General features: G+C 58.2%; 5 protein-coding genes across 5 annotated transcripts; 4 read left to right on the top strand and 1 right to left on the bottom strand.

Moving 5' to 3' along the window:
* Positions 1 to 1,709: 1,709 nt before the first annotated feature.
* On the top strand, positions 1,710 to 2,232 carry CH63R_08017 (uncharacterized protein; the record flags this gene model as incomplete). The annotated part of the gene is made up of 2 exons (XM_018302991.1): positions 1,710 to 1,745; positions 1,936 to 2,232. 2 exons carry the CDS (start codon positions 1,710 to 1,712, stop codon positions 2,230 to 2,232), a joined length of 333 nt encoding a protein of 110 aa, XP_018157769.1.
* Positions 2,233 to 4,094: 1,862 nt separating this feature from the next.
* Positions 4,095 to 6,233, top strand: CH63R_08016 (Key lime pathogenicity protein; the record flags this gene model as incomplete). Its single annotated transcript, XM_018302990.1, has 2 exons — positions 4,095 to 4,412; positions 4,476 to 6,233. The coding sequence occupies 2 exons, from the start codon at positions 4,095 to 4,097 to the stop codon at positions 6,231 to 6,233; spliced, it is 2,076 nt and encodes a 691-aa protein (XP_018157768.1).
* A 1,961-nt stretch (positions 6,234 to 8,194) lies between these two features.
* On the top strand, positions 8,195 to 10,905 carry CH63R_08015 (Fungal specific transcription factor domain-containing protein; the record flags this gene model as incomplete). The annotated part of the gene is made up of 5 exons (XM_018302989.1): positions 8,195 to 8,355; positions 8,447 to 8,611; positions 8,689 to 9,442; positions 9,524 to 9,802; positions 9,859 to 10,905. The coding sequence occupies 5 exons, from the start codon at positions 8,195 to 8,197 to the stop codon at positions 10,903 to 10,905; spliced, it is 2,406 nt and encodes an 801-aa protein (XP_018157767.1).
* A 1,318-nt stretch (positions 10,906 to 12,223) lies between these two features.
* CH63R_08014 (Amino acid permease) lies at positions 12,224 to 13,236 on the bottom strand (the record flags this gene model as incomplete). Its single annotated transcript, XM_018302988.1, has 3 exons — positions 12,224 to 12,621; positions 12,786 to 12,862; positions 12,968 to 13,236. 3 exons carry the CDS (start codon positions 13,234 to 13,236, stop codon positions 12,224 to 12,226), a joined length of 744 nt encoding a protein of 247 aa, XP_018157766.1.
* Positions 13,237 to 14,079: 843 nt separating this feature from the next.
* Positions 14,080 to 16,487, top strand: CH63R_08013 (Amine oxidase; the record flags this gene model as incomplete). The annotated part of the gene is made up of 5 exons (XM_018302987.1): positions 14,080 to 14,417; positions 14,504 to 15,080; positions 15,163 to 15,288; positions 15,395 to 16,239; positions 16,328 to 16,487. 5 exons carry the CDS (start codon positions 14,080 to 14,082, stop codon positions 16,485 to 16,487), a joined length of 2,046 nt encoding a protein of 681 aa, XP_018157765.1.
* Positions 16,488 to 17,584: the final 1,097 nt, after the last annotated feature.

The raw sequence follows: 17,584 nt of genomic DNA, 5'->3' as shown, positions 1-17,584 counted from the left end.
GCTCCGCATGAACGCTGTTGAAGGTATGCTCTTCTTCAAAAGGGTAATCCAGGACGAGAAAATGAAAAAGAACGCGAATTCACGAGGCGGGGCAAGGGGGTTACAGAGAGATCGCAGGTCGGGACGAAGTACGGATAGAGTTTCTCCAAAGCAAGAGGGGGGGATTTCCGTCCCTTGTTTCCCTTCTGGTTTCTCCTCTCCATGACAATGGCGGAGTCTGAATCCGCCAAGCCTGTCATCATGATGGAGGCCGTTTGGCCGTTTGGCCGTTTGGCGGGTGATGTTTTTGATAATGGTGGTGGTGTTTTGCTTTGAGCCCCCCCCCCCCCCCCCCCCTTTCGACGGATGGGACGATGTCAAGAAAGGACCAAAACAAGGTTTCCGTCTTCCCCTCCCTGGGAGGGTTTAGGGTACTGCTGTTGATAGTCAACGGCGCGCGCTGTCATGTAAGTAGCGCGGGACGATAAACCTAACGGTCGACGGCGTCAGGGACGAGTCATGTCAGACGGGCGGCGGCGGGCGGCGGTAAGACCTCCTCCCGAGGAAAGCCACGCACACCATCGTCGCGCCTGGCGCTCGGTGCCCTCGAAAAAGAGGAGGATAGTTTGGCTGGTCTCGTTTGATCGTGGTCTGGTCTGGTGTTTTCCCTCGATGTTCATGCGTTGTGTAACGCGGGGGTGCGTTTGGATTTTTTCCCTTCTCCCCCCTCCCTCTCACCATTTTCCCTTTCTTACTCGGCGCACGCACAGTCGGTCAATGGCGCGCGATGGTCACCGTGTTGGGACAAGTTGCGGGAGCCGAGGGGAAGAGGGGGGTGGGAGTGGTTTGCGGGCGGAACTCAAGCACAGAGATGGGCCGAAGTCAAGAGAGTCAAGTCATTCTTCACCGGTTCAGACAGTCTGATGAAATGTGATGTGGGCGCTCTCTGCACAAGAGACGGAGCTGCGACAGTGCGACGAGATCGGAACTGGCGGTTGGATGGAGGGATGAATGAGGTGGAGGGGAGTTTGTTGGGATCGAGACTGATAGAGACCACTCACTCTACGGATAGAGTGTGTGAGTGAGAGAGAGTGTATGAGAGAGGGGGGGGAGAGAGAGAGACTCGGACACACGCACATACCTACCTACGCGGCCGGCATACATCTCATCTCATCAAGCACGGCGATCTCGTTCTGCGGCGAGCAAGATGGGAGATCCACCGCATGGAAGTGGACCTCTAGGAAAGTTCGGGACGATCACGATGTCGGGGCCCATTCTCATTTTGCCAGGGGGGGTTGGTCGGTCACGCAGTGTTCGTGTGTGGTTGAGTCGTGATGCCGTGATGAGCGTCCGGGGATGGGAGAGTAGACAGACAGATGGGCAACCCGTCTCCTCTGTGACGCATAGGTTCAGTTCTTGGCCGGCCCGCCATGCTTTGCGAAGTACGTCTGCCTGCCTGCCACATTGAAAGGCCAGGTCACAATGACTGGCGAAAGGGGACAGCAGCAGCACCAGAGACTGTGTTAGGCAAAGCTTCACCCATGGCAGCCCAGCTACAGCCCAGCTACAGCCCAGCTACAGCCCAGCTACAGCCCAGCTACAGCCCAGCTAAAGCCCGGTTAAAGCCCAGCTACTGAGTACAGCCCAGCTACTGAGTACAGCCCAGCTAAGGGCAAGGTTTCCGTGCCGCGGTTCGACGAAGGGGGGGGGGCAGTCTCGATGCAGTAACGATGCAAAAGTCAAAAGCCCAGGACAGCAACGGTAGTGTAAGTCTCCGTACCAAGTCAGCGGTCAAGTAGGTGAGAGGCCAGTGTGAGCGACGTGTGGAGTGAGAGTGAGAGTGACAGAGACAGAGACAGAGAGGTGCTGATTGGACACTGCTTACCCCCCCTGTCTCATACCGCACACGCTAGTAGACGTGTTCGGTACCCACACGCCCCCCTCCCCCCCCCCAAGCTAGCACTTGACACTTTCACTTTCACTCTCATTTTCACTTTCGACAGCAACACGGCACTCGAAGTCTCGCCGCGCCAACCCACCCGCACACCCCTCTCTCGGGCCCAAAAATACACCGGAAACAGGGACATTCGTCACCGAAGCCGAAAATACAGTCCCCGGCACCCGGCCCACTCTGGCTGGCCAGAGGAGTCGAAGGACCATCCAAGGCACGAGATGTACTCTGCACTACGTACGGAGTCTACCTACGATGTATGTAGAGGCAAGCACAAGGCAGGCAGGCTGGCTGGGAACTAGAAAACGCGATGCCAGCGCTCTGCAGAAGACGGGGAAGACCCCTGGGGGGGGGGGGGGGGGGGTTTGGTTCACCCTTCTCACCGTCTATACACAGTACTTTGGGGGTGCTTTTTTGTTTTGTTTTTTTGTCTCGTTCTTTCTCAGGGTTCCGCTGCCCGGGTGTATCCTGTGTAGTGCAACTGTGCAGGCTAGATAGGTAAGGTCCTGTACGTACAGGTAAGTAGGCAGAGTTAAGTTAGGAGGCAGAAGCTCATCTCTCGAAAAAGTCACGTTCACAATTACAATTACCTGGAGTCGCTAGGGGCACGGCCACGGCCACGGCCGGGCGGGCTGCATCCACTTTAACCTTCTTTCCTCGCTTCCATTCGTTCCTTCCCTGCATTTCGGTTTTTTGTGTACACTGTTGCTTATTGGCAGTTGCAGTTGCTCTCTCTCTCTCTCTCTCTCGCTCTTGCTACGGATACTCTTGCTGCTGCTGCTCAGCTCGGCTCTGATCTGCTGCCCACATAAGAGAAGGGAGTACTGTACAGTACGTACCGGTTGCGAGCTGTCTGTTCCTCTCATCGCTCAGCCCACACCCCCCATTTCCTCTCACCGCACCTTTTTTTCTGTCCCGCTGGGCAGAATACACCACTAATTGCAATTGCAATATCAAAAAAGATACGCACACACGCACACACACACACTCACAGCAAGAGAGAGAGCCCAGCACCAGCAAGTTGCAACTCTGCAGCTCCACGCCGGCCAGCTCATCACCACCACCACCACCACCACCACCACCACCACTTCCTCCCCTCTTCTTCCTCTTCCGCCTCTTCCATGTCCATCTCCCTTCCAATCACACCCTCCATCCATCCACCCATCCACCCATCATCCACAACAACCCATTCGTCCCTTCTGTTTCTCTCCCCCCCTAAGCCAAACTAAACCTGAATCTATTCCATCAGCCACCCCCCCTCCCTTCAACACCACATACTACATCACACACCACACCTCATCATCATCGTAACGCACACGCCCCTTCACATCCATGATCCATCCATCCATCCATCCACCCATCCATCAAAAACCACCACCACCACCACCATCACCATCCCTGCTCGTCTAGCGTGCTCTGTCTTGCCTGTCCCACCGACATTACCAGCTCGCTGTGGAGACGCCGCAAAGCCTCACTTCCATGACTGGACATTCGTTGCGCTGCTGATCCTGTCGACTTCTTTAAACCACTGGCATCGCACCGTCCGCCTTCCCATATCCTCCCACGATCGTCTTCCTATTCGAAGCCACAATCTCCCTGTTCCATCGACTCGCCTCGACTCGACTCTACTCGCCTTGTCTCGCCTTGCCTCCCAAGTCAACCTTGAAACTTCGTCCTCGCACAAATCTTCGAGGCCCCATCTACCCCAGGAGACAGCGAGAGAGTCTCGAGCGGAAGAGAGACACCACGAAAGAGAGAGAAGAGAGAGAAAGAGAACAGAAAGCATCGCCCTCGAGGTTTATTGTTTTGCAACCGGGACAAGCCAACAAACAACCGCCTTGTCTCTTGTCTTGTCTCTCGCTCCAGACCAGACAACTACAAACATCCCCGCCAGGTTCCCACCGTCGTCACTCGGGGGCCCTTGGATGCGTTGGAGAAACAAGAACGAGGCTGCACCACCACAAATCGCGCCGCTTCACACATCTCACCAGCCAGCCACCAACTACTATCCAACGCCTTTGGCCTCTCCCGTCCTGACTCGGACGGCCCTGGATCACTCGACTGAGCTGAGGTCCCGATACACTTCACCCCTCTCCACAGTGCCAAACACAACCCTAGTCTTTGCTCATCACCCCGCCTGTTCGGCGTCGACTTGACTCTCAACATGAGCCATCCTTACCAGGACGTCCAAGAGATCCAGCGCCAGATGCATCAGAAGCAGCAAGAACTGGCTAACCTCCACAACCTCCACAACTTTATGCTCCAGCAGAATGTATCCGCACCACCCGCCCAGAGCAATCCCGTGAACCTGCTCCCTACCCAAGGCGACTTCCAACTACAACTAGATGCAACCTTTGTCCAACAACAACATCATTATCATCAACAACAACTACAGTCAAATGCTGTCCCTCTGGGCCGCCGGGCCACGATCCCGAGGAGCAAGTCCAACATGGGCTACTCCGCCGCACCGCCGAGGATGATGGTAACGCACCACCCGTCGTCGCCGTCATGAACTGGGGCGCCCTCCGTACTAACAAGCTCCCAGGAACGCACCAGCGACGACTCGCCCCAGCCTGTCAAGCGCGCGAGGGTCATGTCACAGCAGCACCCCCGCGCCGCGCCCATGACAGGCATGTCAAGAAGCGCGTCCAACAGATCGGACAAGTCGATTCCCTTTGTCGTCAAGGGTCCTCTGCAGCCCCTCCAGACATCTTCAAATCACCCCAACACGATGATGGATCGCTTCTACCAAGGCCAAGACGACCCTCATGTGCTGTTTGAGTCCTCCCTGCAGAGAGCGCCGTCAAATCGTCGCCATTCCGGGCTCTCGCCCGTCGAGGAACACACGGCCTTCCCGGACCCCGGCGTCGGCATGAACATCGCCGACTACCTGGCCGCGCATGACGAGATACCCTCCCCCGCCATGATCCCGCCGCCGCAGCAGAACTTCCTCAACCCCTACGACGGCCGCAACTCGCAGGCCAGCCTCATCACTTCGGCTTGCCCGTCGATGAGCTCCGGTATCTCCGCCGCCGAGACCATGCCCTTGACGAGGGAAAACAGTTCCTTCGACAACCGCTTCGACAACCAGTCCCTCAACGGCGCGTTCGAAATGGCGAGAATCAACTCGGCACAGTCGCAAGTCGCCGACTACATGCCTTCGGACATGTACGCCGTCCCGGCTACTGGCACTTCCCCCAACGTCAAGCCCGAGAGCTACCTTGCCTACGTCGGCGCCGGCGCCAGCCTTTCCCCGCAGTACGCGCAGCAGTCGCCCATGGAAGAACAATTCCTCTCGCAGGGCTCCTCAATGATGGAGCGCTCCATCTCTGCCAACAGCACTGCCTCGACAAAGTCGACTACCGAGCGTCGCGCAAAGGAGGCCCGCCTGCAGCAGATCCAAAATGCGCACCGGACCAAAATCTGCCCCAAGCCTCTGGAGGCCGCCAAGCCATCCCAGTCTGCAGCAGCTGCTGCTGCGAAGAAGGAGGGCAAGGTTGCCGTGTCCAAGGGCTCCTACACTCGCCCCAAGCACCCCAAGGTGTTCTGCGATATGTGCAACGAGCATCCCGACGGTTTCCGTGGCGACCACGAGCTGCGAAGACACATCAACGCAAAGCACGAGGGCGTCGTAAAGAAGTTTGTGTGCCGCGACCCTTCGACAGTGGGCATTCAACCCGGTGTCCAGGCCATCAACCCGCTCTCCAAATGCAAGCAGTGCGTCGCTCGCAAGCAGTACGGCGCCTACTACAATGCTGCAGCCCACCTCCGCCGCACCCACTTCAAGCCCAAGACCCCCCGTGGCAAGAACAAGAGGGGCGACGACGAGGAGAAGCGCGGCGGCAAGGGCGGCGGCGACTGGCCCCCCATGAACGAGCTCAAGCAGTGGATGGAGGAGGTGTTTGTCACGGCCGACGACGAGGCTGCCGAGGCCGATGCCGAGGCCGAGGCCCAGGAGGAGGACGAGGGAGAGGCCGTCCAGTTTGACCCGTCGGCGTCCATGGACCTCTCCCTGGGCCACATGGGCGAAAACATGACTTACGACATGGGTTTCACGACGTCTTACCACATGCCCGAGCTGGCGGCCATCGATACGTCTCAGGCGTCGTTCCTGGCCGTGACCAACATGCCGCTCTCGTCGGCGTCGGAAGCATTCGCCTTCTCGCCTTTTACGTCCAACTCGCCAATGAACGGCCTGTCGTCGCACGAGCCGGCCTTCTCCATCTCATCGTCAAACACGGTGACACCCACCACCTTCCAGGACCCGCTCGCCGAGGGGCTCGATGGTTACGCCCTCTACTGACCAACATGTCTCGCATCTCGTTGACCTAATTCTCTTCTTTTCCGGGTTTCTGATTCAGCTTTGGGGTGTTACGTTGTACCCCCTACCCCGCGACTGTGTACGGGATCGGCGTTGGGCTGCGCTCAGGCATTCGTTAGGCTGACTTGGCCTTTTGCATGACGTGAGTCTGCCCAACATCCACCCACAACCACAACCAACACCATGGCGACCTGCAAGGTCAAGCAAGAAAACCGAAAAGAACGAGGGAAAAAGAAAAAAAGAAAAAAAGACGACAGAACTCCCTCTCGCCCGCAATCATGCTATGTATGGCATCATGATCGACGCAGGCACAGTGGCTGGATGCTGGTCTAGTGGGAACACCAAGGCACTGCAGCCACCCCAGCTAGTAACTTTCTGCATTCCGTTTCTCAATTTCTCACTCCCCTCCACACCACCCTTTTTTATTATTATATTTGTTTCTCGACTTTTTCTCTTTACTACTTTTGTACTCTTTTCTCTTTTTTTGCTCCGCAGTGTGTCAGTGGAGATACGTTTCACATGGCTCAGTGAACTGTGGTGACAGCACTTCACGCCCACCCAACGAGCCAAACGCTTTGGTGGTGTGACCGAAGCTTGGACAGCTGTACATACATGGGGACACGGATTGGACGCAAAGTCCTTTAGGATCAAAAGGCTTGGTGCCGGTGACAGGGCTGGGGATGTCACTCCTGGCGGCTTCGGTTTGGATGGTACAAACTACAGGCGTTGTTTCCTCTGCAAGGAGGGTTGTTTTCAAGAGTGTCCTTTATGGGATTTTTTTTCTCTGGATTGTCCTGCAAGGTGTTGGGGATATGGTATGTATTTTGGGTTTGATTTGGGTTTGATTTGGGTTAAATGCCCCGTGGCGTTGTCATGTATATACATGGAGACCGTGAGGTCGGTTGGTTCAGGGCACAGCATGTGCTTGTGCTGGATAGTGTAAGGACCTTGGCAATGTCCTGGAGGTGGTGTATAAAGGTACCTAGCTCTAACAAGAATCGGGTGTTTGGCACCTATGAACTCATCAACTGGGGCAAGAAGTGCTGTGTGGATCATGTGGTTTGGTGAATGCATTGCTTGCGTGTGAAATACATAGTCAAGCAAGAGGCCTTGGGGATGGAAGATCATGATGCCGTGTTGTGTACTTGGTATGCGGACAGGACTGGTGTTTCCAGTAAATAAATCCAAGGGGGAAATACAACTGCTGAGGGAAAGCCATTGGGTTATTGGCGAACACTAGGTAGGATGCAAGCTGCATCCGATTCAGATGTGAGCTGAACATGGCCGAAGTGCATCTATCGGGGGCCGTCATGGTTATAATGGTATTGCATCTAGGCCCAGCAGCAACTAGATCCTTATGCTTTATTTTTCTATCGTATATGTCAGGTACCTAGGTGTATGTATAGCTCTAGTGAAAAAGAAAAGAAAAAAAAAAACATTCCTAGGGAAGACTCTAGGAAACTTGTCACTTATTCGAATCTGGCGGGTCCGAGGAACTAGAGCTCTAGCTGTCTTTAGTTGTCTTTAAATGCCGTTATAATATGGGTTAAAGCCGAGGACATCCTCAAAGTACCTTGGATGGATTACCAATTTGACTGTGTAGGTAGGACAAGTTCCTATGTCTTATTAAGCGTTTGCTGTTTGTTACCAGTGCCAGTGGCCCTCTGCCCGAGACTCCGGGCACTGACTCGTTCCCCGACTTAGGTACCTTTGGTAGGTATGTCCAAAATGGTTTAGTTTAGTTAGCAGTGTGTACATACCTAGGTAGGTAGGTACCCTAGTATGCCCAAGCCCAAGCAGCTCTTAATCATCGGCCGGAACGCGCGCATTCCGTCCCCCCCCCCCATGGCCTCGGAACGATTCCTTTTCATCATCACCCACGTCGCCCGCCGATTCCGACCCAACCTCGACCTGTTCCGTGGAGCCCGAAAGCACAGCGCAACATGGCCCCGAATCCCGAGACGACGGAGGCTGTGACGCCGCAGTCAACGGCGCCAAGCTCCGCATCGGCGCAGAAGCGCGCCGCCGCCCCTGCATCCGCATCTGGTTCCGTTTCTGGCGAGGCCCAGCGGTCCAAACGAGCCAAGTACACCCCTGTAGCCTGGTATGGATGGCATCCGAGAGTGTCTTGACATATGTTAGCGACAGAAGCACCATCACGATCATGAGCTGACCGACTCCCTGGTGGGCGATAGCAACGAGTGCAAGAAGCGCAAGCTCAAGTGCATCAGAGAAGACCATCGTACGGCGTGTCAGCGATGTCTTTCCAACGGAGCCGAGTGCGTCTTCGTCCCCGGGCCGCAGCAGACGCCGCTGAGAGAGCGCGAGCTTACCCACGAGAGGGATGAGCATGTCAACCCGTACGATGACGCCTGTAGCCCATGCCTCAAGAGGACCCAAACCTAAGTGCCTAAGTGTTAACCCCCATTACCGACAGGACTCAGTACAAGAACTTGAGCGCCGAGGTGGCCATCCTCCGCGAACAGGTTACTGCGTTGACGTCGTCACTCCGGGAACTCACCGGCAAGATGGCGCACATCAACACGCGGTCGCCAGCCACACTCGGCGGTCCACAGCACCCGAATCCTCAGTACACAAGCGAGACGAACCGGCGGCCCAGCGAGCCGAGAGAACCCCAGTTCGTCGGTCCCACAAGATCCGCCTACAGCCTCCGCATCGCCGAGTCGTCCCTCTCACGGGTGCCTGTTCAGACGCGCGACGCCTCGCCCACGAGCCGGTCCGCCTCTCCCGCGGGCTCGGCAAGGGCGCCGTCCGAGGCGCCGGACCGCCGTGCGACATCGGCGCCGACGGATCTCGACAACGACGCCCTCTTGACGTTCGAGTTCGACGAGGTCCTCCGGCTGATCGACGTCTACCAGGAGGAGATCGAGTCCGTCTACCCCTTCACCAACATGAGGGAGATCTCGGCCAACCTGGAGCATATCCTCGACTACGCGAGACACCTTCAGAACCCGTCCGCCTACCCGGTGCCGCCGGGCGATCACCGACCCAAGGCTGAGCTCAAGGAAGTCCAGATTGTCAAGGTGGCCATCGCCACGTCCATTGTGATGGAGGCCCAGGGGCAGAACGCCATCAGCACGAAGCTGATCGACGCGGTGGAGCCCGTCGTCTGCCGTGTTTCCGGGGAGGCGTCCATCGACCTGAGGGAGCTGCAGATCATCACCATGCTGGTAAGTTTCTCGAACACGACCCGTCGGGAGTTTCCCCCTTACCTAAAGCCTGGTGACTCGGCCATGCCTTCTCCCTGAGAGCCGTTGACTGACCACGTCGCGAGTAAGAGCATCTACTGGTTCCACTGTGGCGAGGAGCTGCTGGCCTGGAGATCGATCGGCATCTCGGGGAGGGAGGTGCTGGAGATCGGGCTGCATCGCCGTGCGATCCTCATGGAGAACTTCAAGGACCCCAAGGACCGGGACCTGGCCCTGCGATGCTTCTGGTGTGTCTACGTGCTGGATCGCCGGTGGAGCTTCGGGACGAGCTTATCGTTTGGGCTCATCGACAGAGATATCGACCCCGAGCTACCCGAACCGGTGAGGCCTCTCTGCCTGTTTCTTTTTTGTGCCTCTGTTCGTTTCGATACTGATAGCCGCGCTCGAAGGGCGACGAGTACCCCTATCTCCGGTGCATGGTCGCGTATGGCAGGCTGTGCTCCAAAGTATGGGAGGCCCTCCCGCCGTTCGAGTCGCCGTCCCAGTTCATCCCCCGGGACACGGTCGCGTTCCTGGACTTCATGACGCTGAACTGGCTCAGCTCGATCCCGGAGGACCTGCAGCTCCGGCACCCTCGCCTGGGCCTCGCGCCGCGGGTCCAGCCGCGCAGCGTGCACCGGCTGCGGACGCTGCTCTACCTTCGAGGGAACCACATGCGGACGCTCATCCACCGGCACCACGTGCTCAGCACGGCGAGCATCAAGGCGGACATGCAGGCCGCGCGGCTCGTGACGGACATCGCGCTGGACACGATCCAGGTGCTCGTGCACCTGAGCGAGACGAGCGACATCTACGCGCGGCAGCAGAACGCCTTCAACTACTTCCTCATGAGCGCGCTGGCCGTGATCCTGCTGGCCGTGTGCCACGCGCCGGGCGTCTTCGCGGAGCCGTGCAAGGAGACGTTCCTGCGGGCCGCGCGGCTGGTCAAGGGCTTCTCGCGCCACGGCCACGCGAGCCGGCGGCTGTGGAGGACGATCAGGGGTCTCATGCCCGGCATCAAGTCGCTGGGCCTGCGGGGCGGCGATCCGGACAGAGGGGACAACGGTTCTCGGGGGACGGAGAACGGCGTCGGCGGCAGCGGCGAGGGCGGCGGCGGCGGCGGCGGCGGCAGCATGAACCCGACGACCGAGGCACAGGCGAACGGGCCGGATCACCACAACGCCGGCGTCAACGAGCGAGAGGGGAGGAGGGTGGAAGGCCTGTGGGACGCCTGGGATACGGGCCCCCCGACGGACGGGTCCATACCGGACATGTACAACATGGGGAACGACCTTCTGAACCTCTTTGACGCGTTCGGGCACGCCAACGCGGGTCACCCGGCGCCGTCGGACTTCCCCGTGGGGTTCTTCGCAGGTGGCAACGAGCAGGTCATGTCACTTGGGGATCCGGAGGAGATTTCCCGGCGGTTTCAGGGGCTGATATAAGTTCATATGAGAGTTGTGAAGAGAGTCAAACAAATGTTTCAGTGAGGGCCTATTCCAAGAGCGTTATATTCACCATCCCACTTCCCCTCCCCCCCCCCCCAGAAAACAGAAAAGCTATCCGAGAACAGTAGACATCAAACATCCGCGGATACGGAGATGCCGGTCACGACGTTGCTGACGGACGGCACCTCGAACTTGTGCCTGCCAAAGGACACGTAGTAGACGACGCCAAAAAGAAGCCATCCCGCCATGACGACGACGGAGTAGTTCATGGTCTGCGGCGTGACGGGCATGGCCGAGGGGAAGGTGCTGAAGACGATGACAACGACCATCCAGACGAGGCTGACGGCGTTCAGGACGGGGCCGAGCACGGGGCCGAGCCTGAAGGGCCCGTAGTCGGACGGCTTCAGGGTCCTGCGGCCGTAGGCCATCATGTAGGCGATCGGGGCGATGTAGCTCGAGTACATGCCGATGATGGCCATGGACAGGATGGCGTTGAAGGCGGTCGTGTTGCCGAGGTAGATGAAGCCGAGCAGCATCTGCAGGGCGGTGACGAGGACGACGGCGTGGACGGGGATCTGCTGGCGGGCGTCGACGCGGCTGAGGTGGCGGTCGTAGGGGGTGGCCCTGTCGCGGGCGAAGGCCCAGAGGGTGCGCGAGGTGGAGGTGATGCCGGCGACGGTGGCGGCGACGGCGGTGAGGACGATGAGGAGGGACAGGAGGGTGGCGGCCGGGAGGGAGCGGGTGGCGTCGGTGAAGATCTGCATGAAGGGGAAGCCGGTCGGGGTGGCGAGGAGGGCGTCGAGGGGCCCCGTGGAGAAGAGGAGGACGGTGCCGTAGACGAGGCCCATGAGGCCGTTGACGGCGACGCTGCCGACCATGGCGAGGGGCACGTTGCGGCTTGCGTTGGGAAGCTCCTCGGCGAGGTGGCAGGCGGCGTCGTAGCTGGGGGGAAAGGAACGGGGTGTTCGTTAGGAAACGGCTATGGCTATGGCTATGCTCTTGGGGGCTGTGGAAAGGGGGAGAAGGGTGGAGGGTGGAGGGTCAAGGATGGAGGACGAAGATAAAAGGGGTCAAGGATGAAGGGAAGGGGTAAAAGGAGAGAGAGAGAGAGAGGTTCGTTCGTACCCGAGAAAGGGGTAGACTGCGCTGATGAGCCCGACGAGCCACGAGACGCCGTCGCTCTCCCAGCCGCTGGAGTTGACGAACTCGGTGAAGACGAAGGCGGCGCTGTTCTTGGGGGCCATGACGCCCAGCACGATGAGGATGGCGAGGAACCCGACGACGTGGAGGACTCCTGTGTTGTTGTTTTTTTATGTCAGTTAGTGAGTGTGGCCGAGTGTGTAAAGACTATAAAGGCAGTGTTCCCGAGCAAGGACAACACCAACACCCTCAAAAGGGGTAAAGGAAAGACGGGACACGGTTGCGTCGTCGTACCGGCGATCAGGTTAGCGGAGGGCAGCAGCCTGTGGCCCCAGATGTTCATGGCCATGCCGTAGGCGAGGACGGCCCAGTAGAAGAGCATGCCCTGCCAGCGGGCCGGGGCGTAGGAGCCGTCGTTGTTGAGGACGATGAGGGCCTGGGCCTGGAGGCCGGCGGCGAAGGCGGCGGAGGAGGTCAGGACGACCTGGCCGCCGACGGAGACCCAGCCGGTGGTGAAGGCGGCGGCGGACCGGGTCGACGGCGGGGAGAGGGCTGCGACCCAGTGGTATTGACCTGGGGTTTCGGTTGTCAGTTTGGATGTGTGTTGTGTTTGTGTCTGACTTTCTTTCTTTCTCTCTCTCTCTCTCTCTCTCTCTCTCTTTCTCTGCCTGTCCGCCTGTCTCTCTGAGACCGGAGGTTCTACGGTCTGTTGAATCAAAGTCTGCGAGTTGTCTCACCTCCGGCAGTCGGATATATCGAAGCAATCTCCCCGAGCGAGGAAGCGATGCAGACGGTGCATATGGTGGAGGCTATGCTGGAAACACAGAAAAAATGAGAAAAACATTGTCAGACTCCATCCAGACCAGCAGAGAGTTTTTGAAGAAAAATAAAAGGGGGGGACGCATGTCAGACGTCTTACAGATTATAGAACAGGCAAGGCGCGCCGCCGCTCAACAGGGCCGGTGCGATGACGGTCGACAGAGCCTCCCAGGTTGCCATGAGGCAGAGACAGAGCGCCCCGAGGGCCGGCAGGGAGAACTGTCTCTTCAACTCCTGCGCGTGCCCGAGCTGGGCCAGCCGGTAGTCGTCGTCGCCATTACCGTTGCCGTTGCCGGTGCCGTTGGCGGCCCCCGTCTGGGAGCCGGTCCTCTCGAGTCTCGCGGCGTCTTTCTTCATGTCGTTGTCCATTGTCAACTGAAGCTCCGAGAGTCTAGACTTTGCTGCTGTCTCTTGTCTCTCGTACGATGTTCCCGAGTTGATGATCCCTGTGTATCGGGCGATTCTCGCGTTATGTACGCCATGGTTAATTTACGTTACAACATCGAGAAACAACCAACTGCTCTTATCACCCGTTAGGTTGGTATAAGTCTGCAGCCCCCGGCTGCCCCGAAATGGAGACGACATCCCGTCACGCACGCAGCTGCCGGCATCTTATCTTCACCGGCAGATCCAATCACCAGACATGTTATAATCAGTGGCCAATCACGAGAGTCTTTAGCAGGCTTTCCAGGGCCCGACTTTCTCGAGTAAAAACAAGAACCCCCGGGAACCTCTTATCTAGGCCAGGGTAAAGAGATAACGAAACGATAGGGGTTTGGTGGTTGTGTAGTGTAGTTCTTGACTCGGGGGCAGTTCCGTGCGTTCCGAGGCCCGTTCCGCGATTATCGTTCGGAATCCCTTCCGGCAGCACAACCAACCACGCGGCCCTGAGACTCATTTAATGGGACAGTTGCTGGCGTAACATCCATCTGTCCTACTGTTGTCTCGGACATCAGCCAGCCAAACCGGATTCATCGTCTCAGAGCAGTTGCCAGTCGATCCTCCGTCTTTCCGAACCTTCATAAACGACGCAATTGTGCTCAGTCTCCAGGAACTCCCCTTCCTATCAACCAGCTTACCATTGTCTGGTACACGCACACACACACACACACACACACACACACACACACACACACACACACACACACACACACACACACAACTCACCAGATCCCCACCATCCAACCCCCCCCTGCTCGTTGACCTCTCACAATGGCTTCGATCCCACATCCCTTGTCGGCTCTGTCCATGGCAGAGACCAACCGGGCCCGTGACATCGTCCTCGCCGCCCATGCCGGATCCGTCCTCGACTTCAGACAGCTCTACGTGCTGGAACCGCCAAAGGCCGAGGTCATCAAGTTCCTCGACCTTGAGCACTCGGGCAAACTCACAGCTTCGTCGCCGAGACCGGCGAGGTGCGCCCAGGTCTTTTACGATGTCATTGGCGGCGCCAGCAAAGTACAGTACACCGAGTCCGTCGTGGACCTCGACCTCGGCAAGGTCGTCGACCAGAAGGTCATTGGTCCCGAGCACCAGGCGAGCTTAACGATGTACGTTCCCCCTTCCACCCCCTGGCTAATGCACCCCGCGTTAAGGACGAGGTTGCTGACATGCATATGCGTGCGCGCCCGCCCAGATATGATTTCGAGACCCTCGCCCAGGCCGTCGATCGCTCGGCACTCTTCAAGGAGAAGATCGCCGAGCTCCAGCTGCCCGAGGGCTTCGAGGTGGTCGTCGAGCCGTGGCCGTACGGCGCCCCGGACCCAGCGGACGGGGACACGCGGTTCTTCCAGGCGCTCATCTTCGCCCGGGACACGCGGAGCGGCAACCCGGACTCCAACTTCTACGCCTACCCCCTGCCGCTGATCCCCGTCATGGACGCCCGCACCAAGGAGATTGTGCGCATCGACGAGCTCGCCACCGGCGGCAAGGGGGACGCCCTCGGCGGCAGGACGCACAAGCCCACCGTCGTCGACCACTGCCGGGACAGCGAGTACGTGCCGGAGCTGCTGCCCAACGGCACGCGCGCGGACCTGAAGCCCCTGACCGTCGTCCAGCCCGAGGGGCCCAGCTTCTCGGTGACGGACGGCAACCTCGTCCAGTGGCAGAAGTGGCGCATGCGAGTCACCTTCAACCCGCGCGAGGGCGCCGTTATCCACGACGTCCGGTACGACGGCCGTCCGGTGATGTACCGTCTCAGCATGAGCGACATGGTGAGTCTAGTCTCTTGCCGCCGTTGTCTGTAAGATTGGATCTGGGGTAAGGACAAACGCTTGACATCATCCTTGTAACTAGACCGTACCATATGCCGACCCTCGGCCGCCCTTTCACCGCAAGCAGGCGTTCGACTTTGGTGATGGTGGCCTCGGTAACGCCGTCAACAACTTGACTCTGGGCTGCGACTGTCTCGGCGTCATCAAGGTACGTTCGTCCCGCACGAGGAACAAAGGACTTGAGTCTTCAGTGAAGGCTCCTCCGAGCCTTTCGTTTCACACACACAGTATGATGCTCATCTCATGGTAAACAGTACTTCGACGGCGTCCTCACCGACGCCAAGGGCAACGCTGTCGAGACCAAGAACGTCATCTGCCTCCACGAGCAGGACAACGGCATCAACTGGAAGCACACCAACTGGCGCACCGGGCGCGCCGTCGTCACGCGGCGCCGCGAGCTCGTCGTGCAGTTCATCATCACCCTCGCCAACTACGAGTACATCTTCAACTTCAAGTTCGACCAGGCGGCCGGCATCGTCGTGGAGGCGCGCGCCACGGGCATCGTCTCCGTGGTCAACATCGACGAGGGCAAGACGGCGCCCTGGGGCAACGTCGTCAGCCCCGGCGCGCTGGCGCAGAACCACCAGCACGTCTTCTGCGTGCGCATCGACCCGTCCGTCGACGGCCACGAGAACACGGTGGTGCAGGAGGAGTCGCTGCCGCTGCGGGCGGACCCGCGGACGAACCCGAACGGCAACATGTACGAGGTGCGCCGGACGCCCGTCGCGACCTCGGGCGGCTTCGACGCGGCGCCGATGAGCAACCGCGTCTTCAAGGTGCAGAACGCGGCCAAGACGAACCCGGTCAGCGGCAAACCCGTCGCGTACAAGATCACGCCGCCCCCGACGCAGCTGCTGCTGGCGGACCCGGACAGCGTGCAGTCGCGGCGGGCGCTGTTCGCGCGCCACCACCTCTGGGTGACGCGGTACCGCGACTACGAGCTCTACGCCGGCGGGCGGTACACGCTGCAGAGCAAGGCCGAGGTCGGCGGCGTCAAGGACGCGGCCGACCGGAACGAGGACGTCCTGGACAAGGACGTCGTGCTGTGGAGCGTCTTCGGGCTGACGCACAACCCGCGCGTCGAGGACTGGCCGGTGATGTAAGTTTTGGATGAATGTTTCTGAGACATATGACTACCTATGGTGGTTGGGGGGTTTTTGCTTTGGCTAATGACTACGTGTGTATAGGCCCGTTGAGATGCTGCAGCTGCACATCACGCCCTCGGACTTCTTCACGGGCAACCCGGCGCTCGACGTGCCCTCGAACAAGGATATCGGCTCTCAGCTCACGACGGGCAACCAGGGCTGCTGTGCCAAGGAGGAGGTAGCCATCCGGAGCAATCTGTGAGAGACAAAAGGCGAAAAGAGAAGAAAAAAGGAAGCAAGAAGATGGTGGGGGGGAGGAAAAAAAGAAGAGGAAAGGGGGCCACACGATAGCATTTGGTCTGTGTATTGTACGTAGCAACGAGGGGGTTTAGATTTAGATTTAGATTTGACGAGACCAACGACTCTGTTACCTGTTTTCGAAATACTGTTTTGTCATCAAGACATGTGAGACGGGTCACATGCTTGATGTTTGTTGCCTGTCAAGATGAGAGTTTGCGTTAAGTCAAAGCACCCACTTTTGGGCCACCCCCACATATGGGCCACCCAAAAATGAGGGTATTCCCATCGACACCAGTATGTTCAATTAACTATTGACTGCACCTAGATGCCACCACAATACAGCTTTCAGCCTCACTAGGTAAATCAGCCTCGCTGGACTCATCTGTGATATCCTCTTTATCGCCAGCCTCAACCTGAGCCTTCTGGATGTCTTTGATGTTGGCGAACTTAGTGTTTGGGTTGATCTGAACTGCCTTCCTTTTCCTTACTGCAGTGTTGGTAACTTGGGCCTGCAGAAGCTCCAGCTTATGCTGGGCAGTGGCCAGCTCATAGGCCTGCTCGCTGAAGCCTTTTTTCACCTTCATGAAAAGGAGGCGTTGGGTATGCGCATCATTATCCAACTCTGTGAATAGCTTCAGTTGGCCAGACAGATCCTTCATCTTCCTTGGCGTCGACCATGCCACTGCAGACGACGCAGATGCCCATCCTTCAGCTTCCTTGCCCCTAGACTGCCCTTTGCTGACCTGATCTGACGATGCTGATGGCTTTGGTGTTGTTGGGAGTAGGAGGGAGCTCATCAGAGGCTTCGCCATAGAGACAGGCCATAACCCTGTCCATTTCCAACCACTTCTGATGTTCTGCATCGTCATACCTGCAAGGGCAGCCTTATAATAACAGCCTAGGAAGTTCCTCTTGCCTACAATAGTAGAGTCATTCCATAGACTAAGGTATCCAAGCTCCTTCCTATAGGCTGCCTTAAGAGGGCTGAAGACTGCTTGATCAAGTGGCTGGAGGACATGGGAGGTGTGTGGCGGTAAGAACAATAGATGGATGTTGTTT

Source organism: Colletotrichum higginsianum, chromosome 5 (genome assembly GCF_001672515.1).
Source record: "Colletotrichum higginsianum IMI 349063 chromosome 5, whole genome shotgun sequence".
NCBI classification, from domain to species: domain Eukaryota; kingdom Fungi; phylum Ascomycota; class Sordariomycetes; order Glomerellales; family Glomerellaceae; genus Colletotrichum; species Colletotrichum higginsianum.
This window is presented reverse-complemented; position numbering and strand designations above follow the sequence as displayed.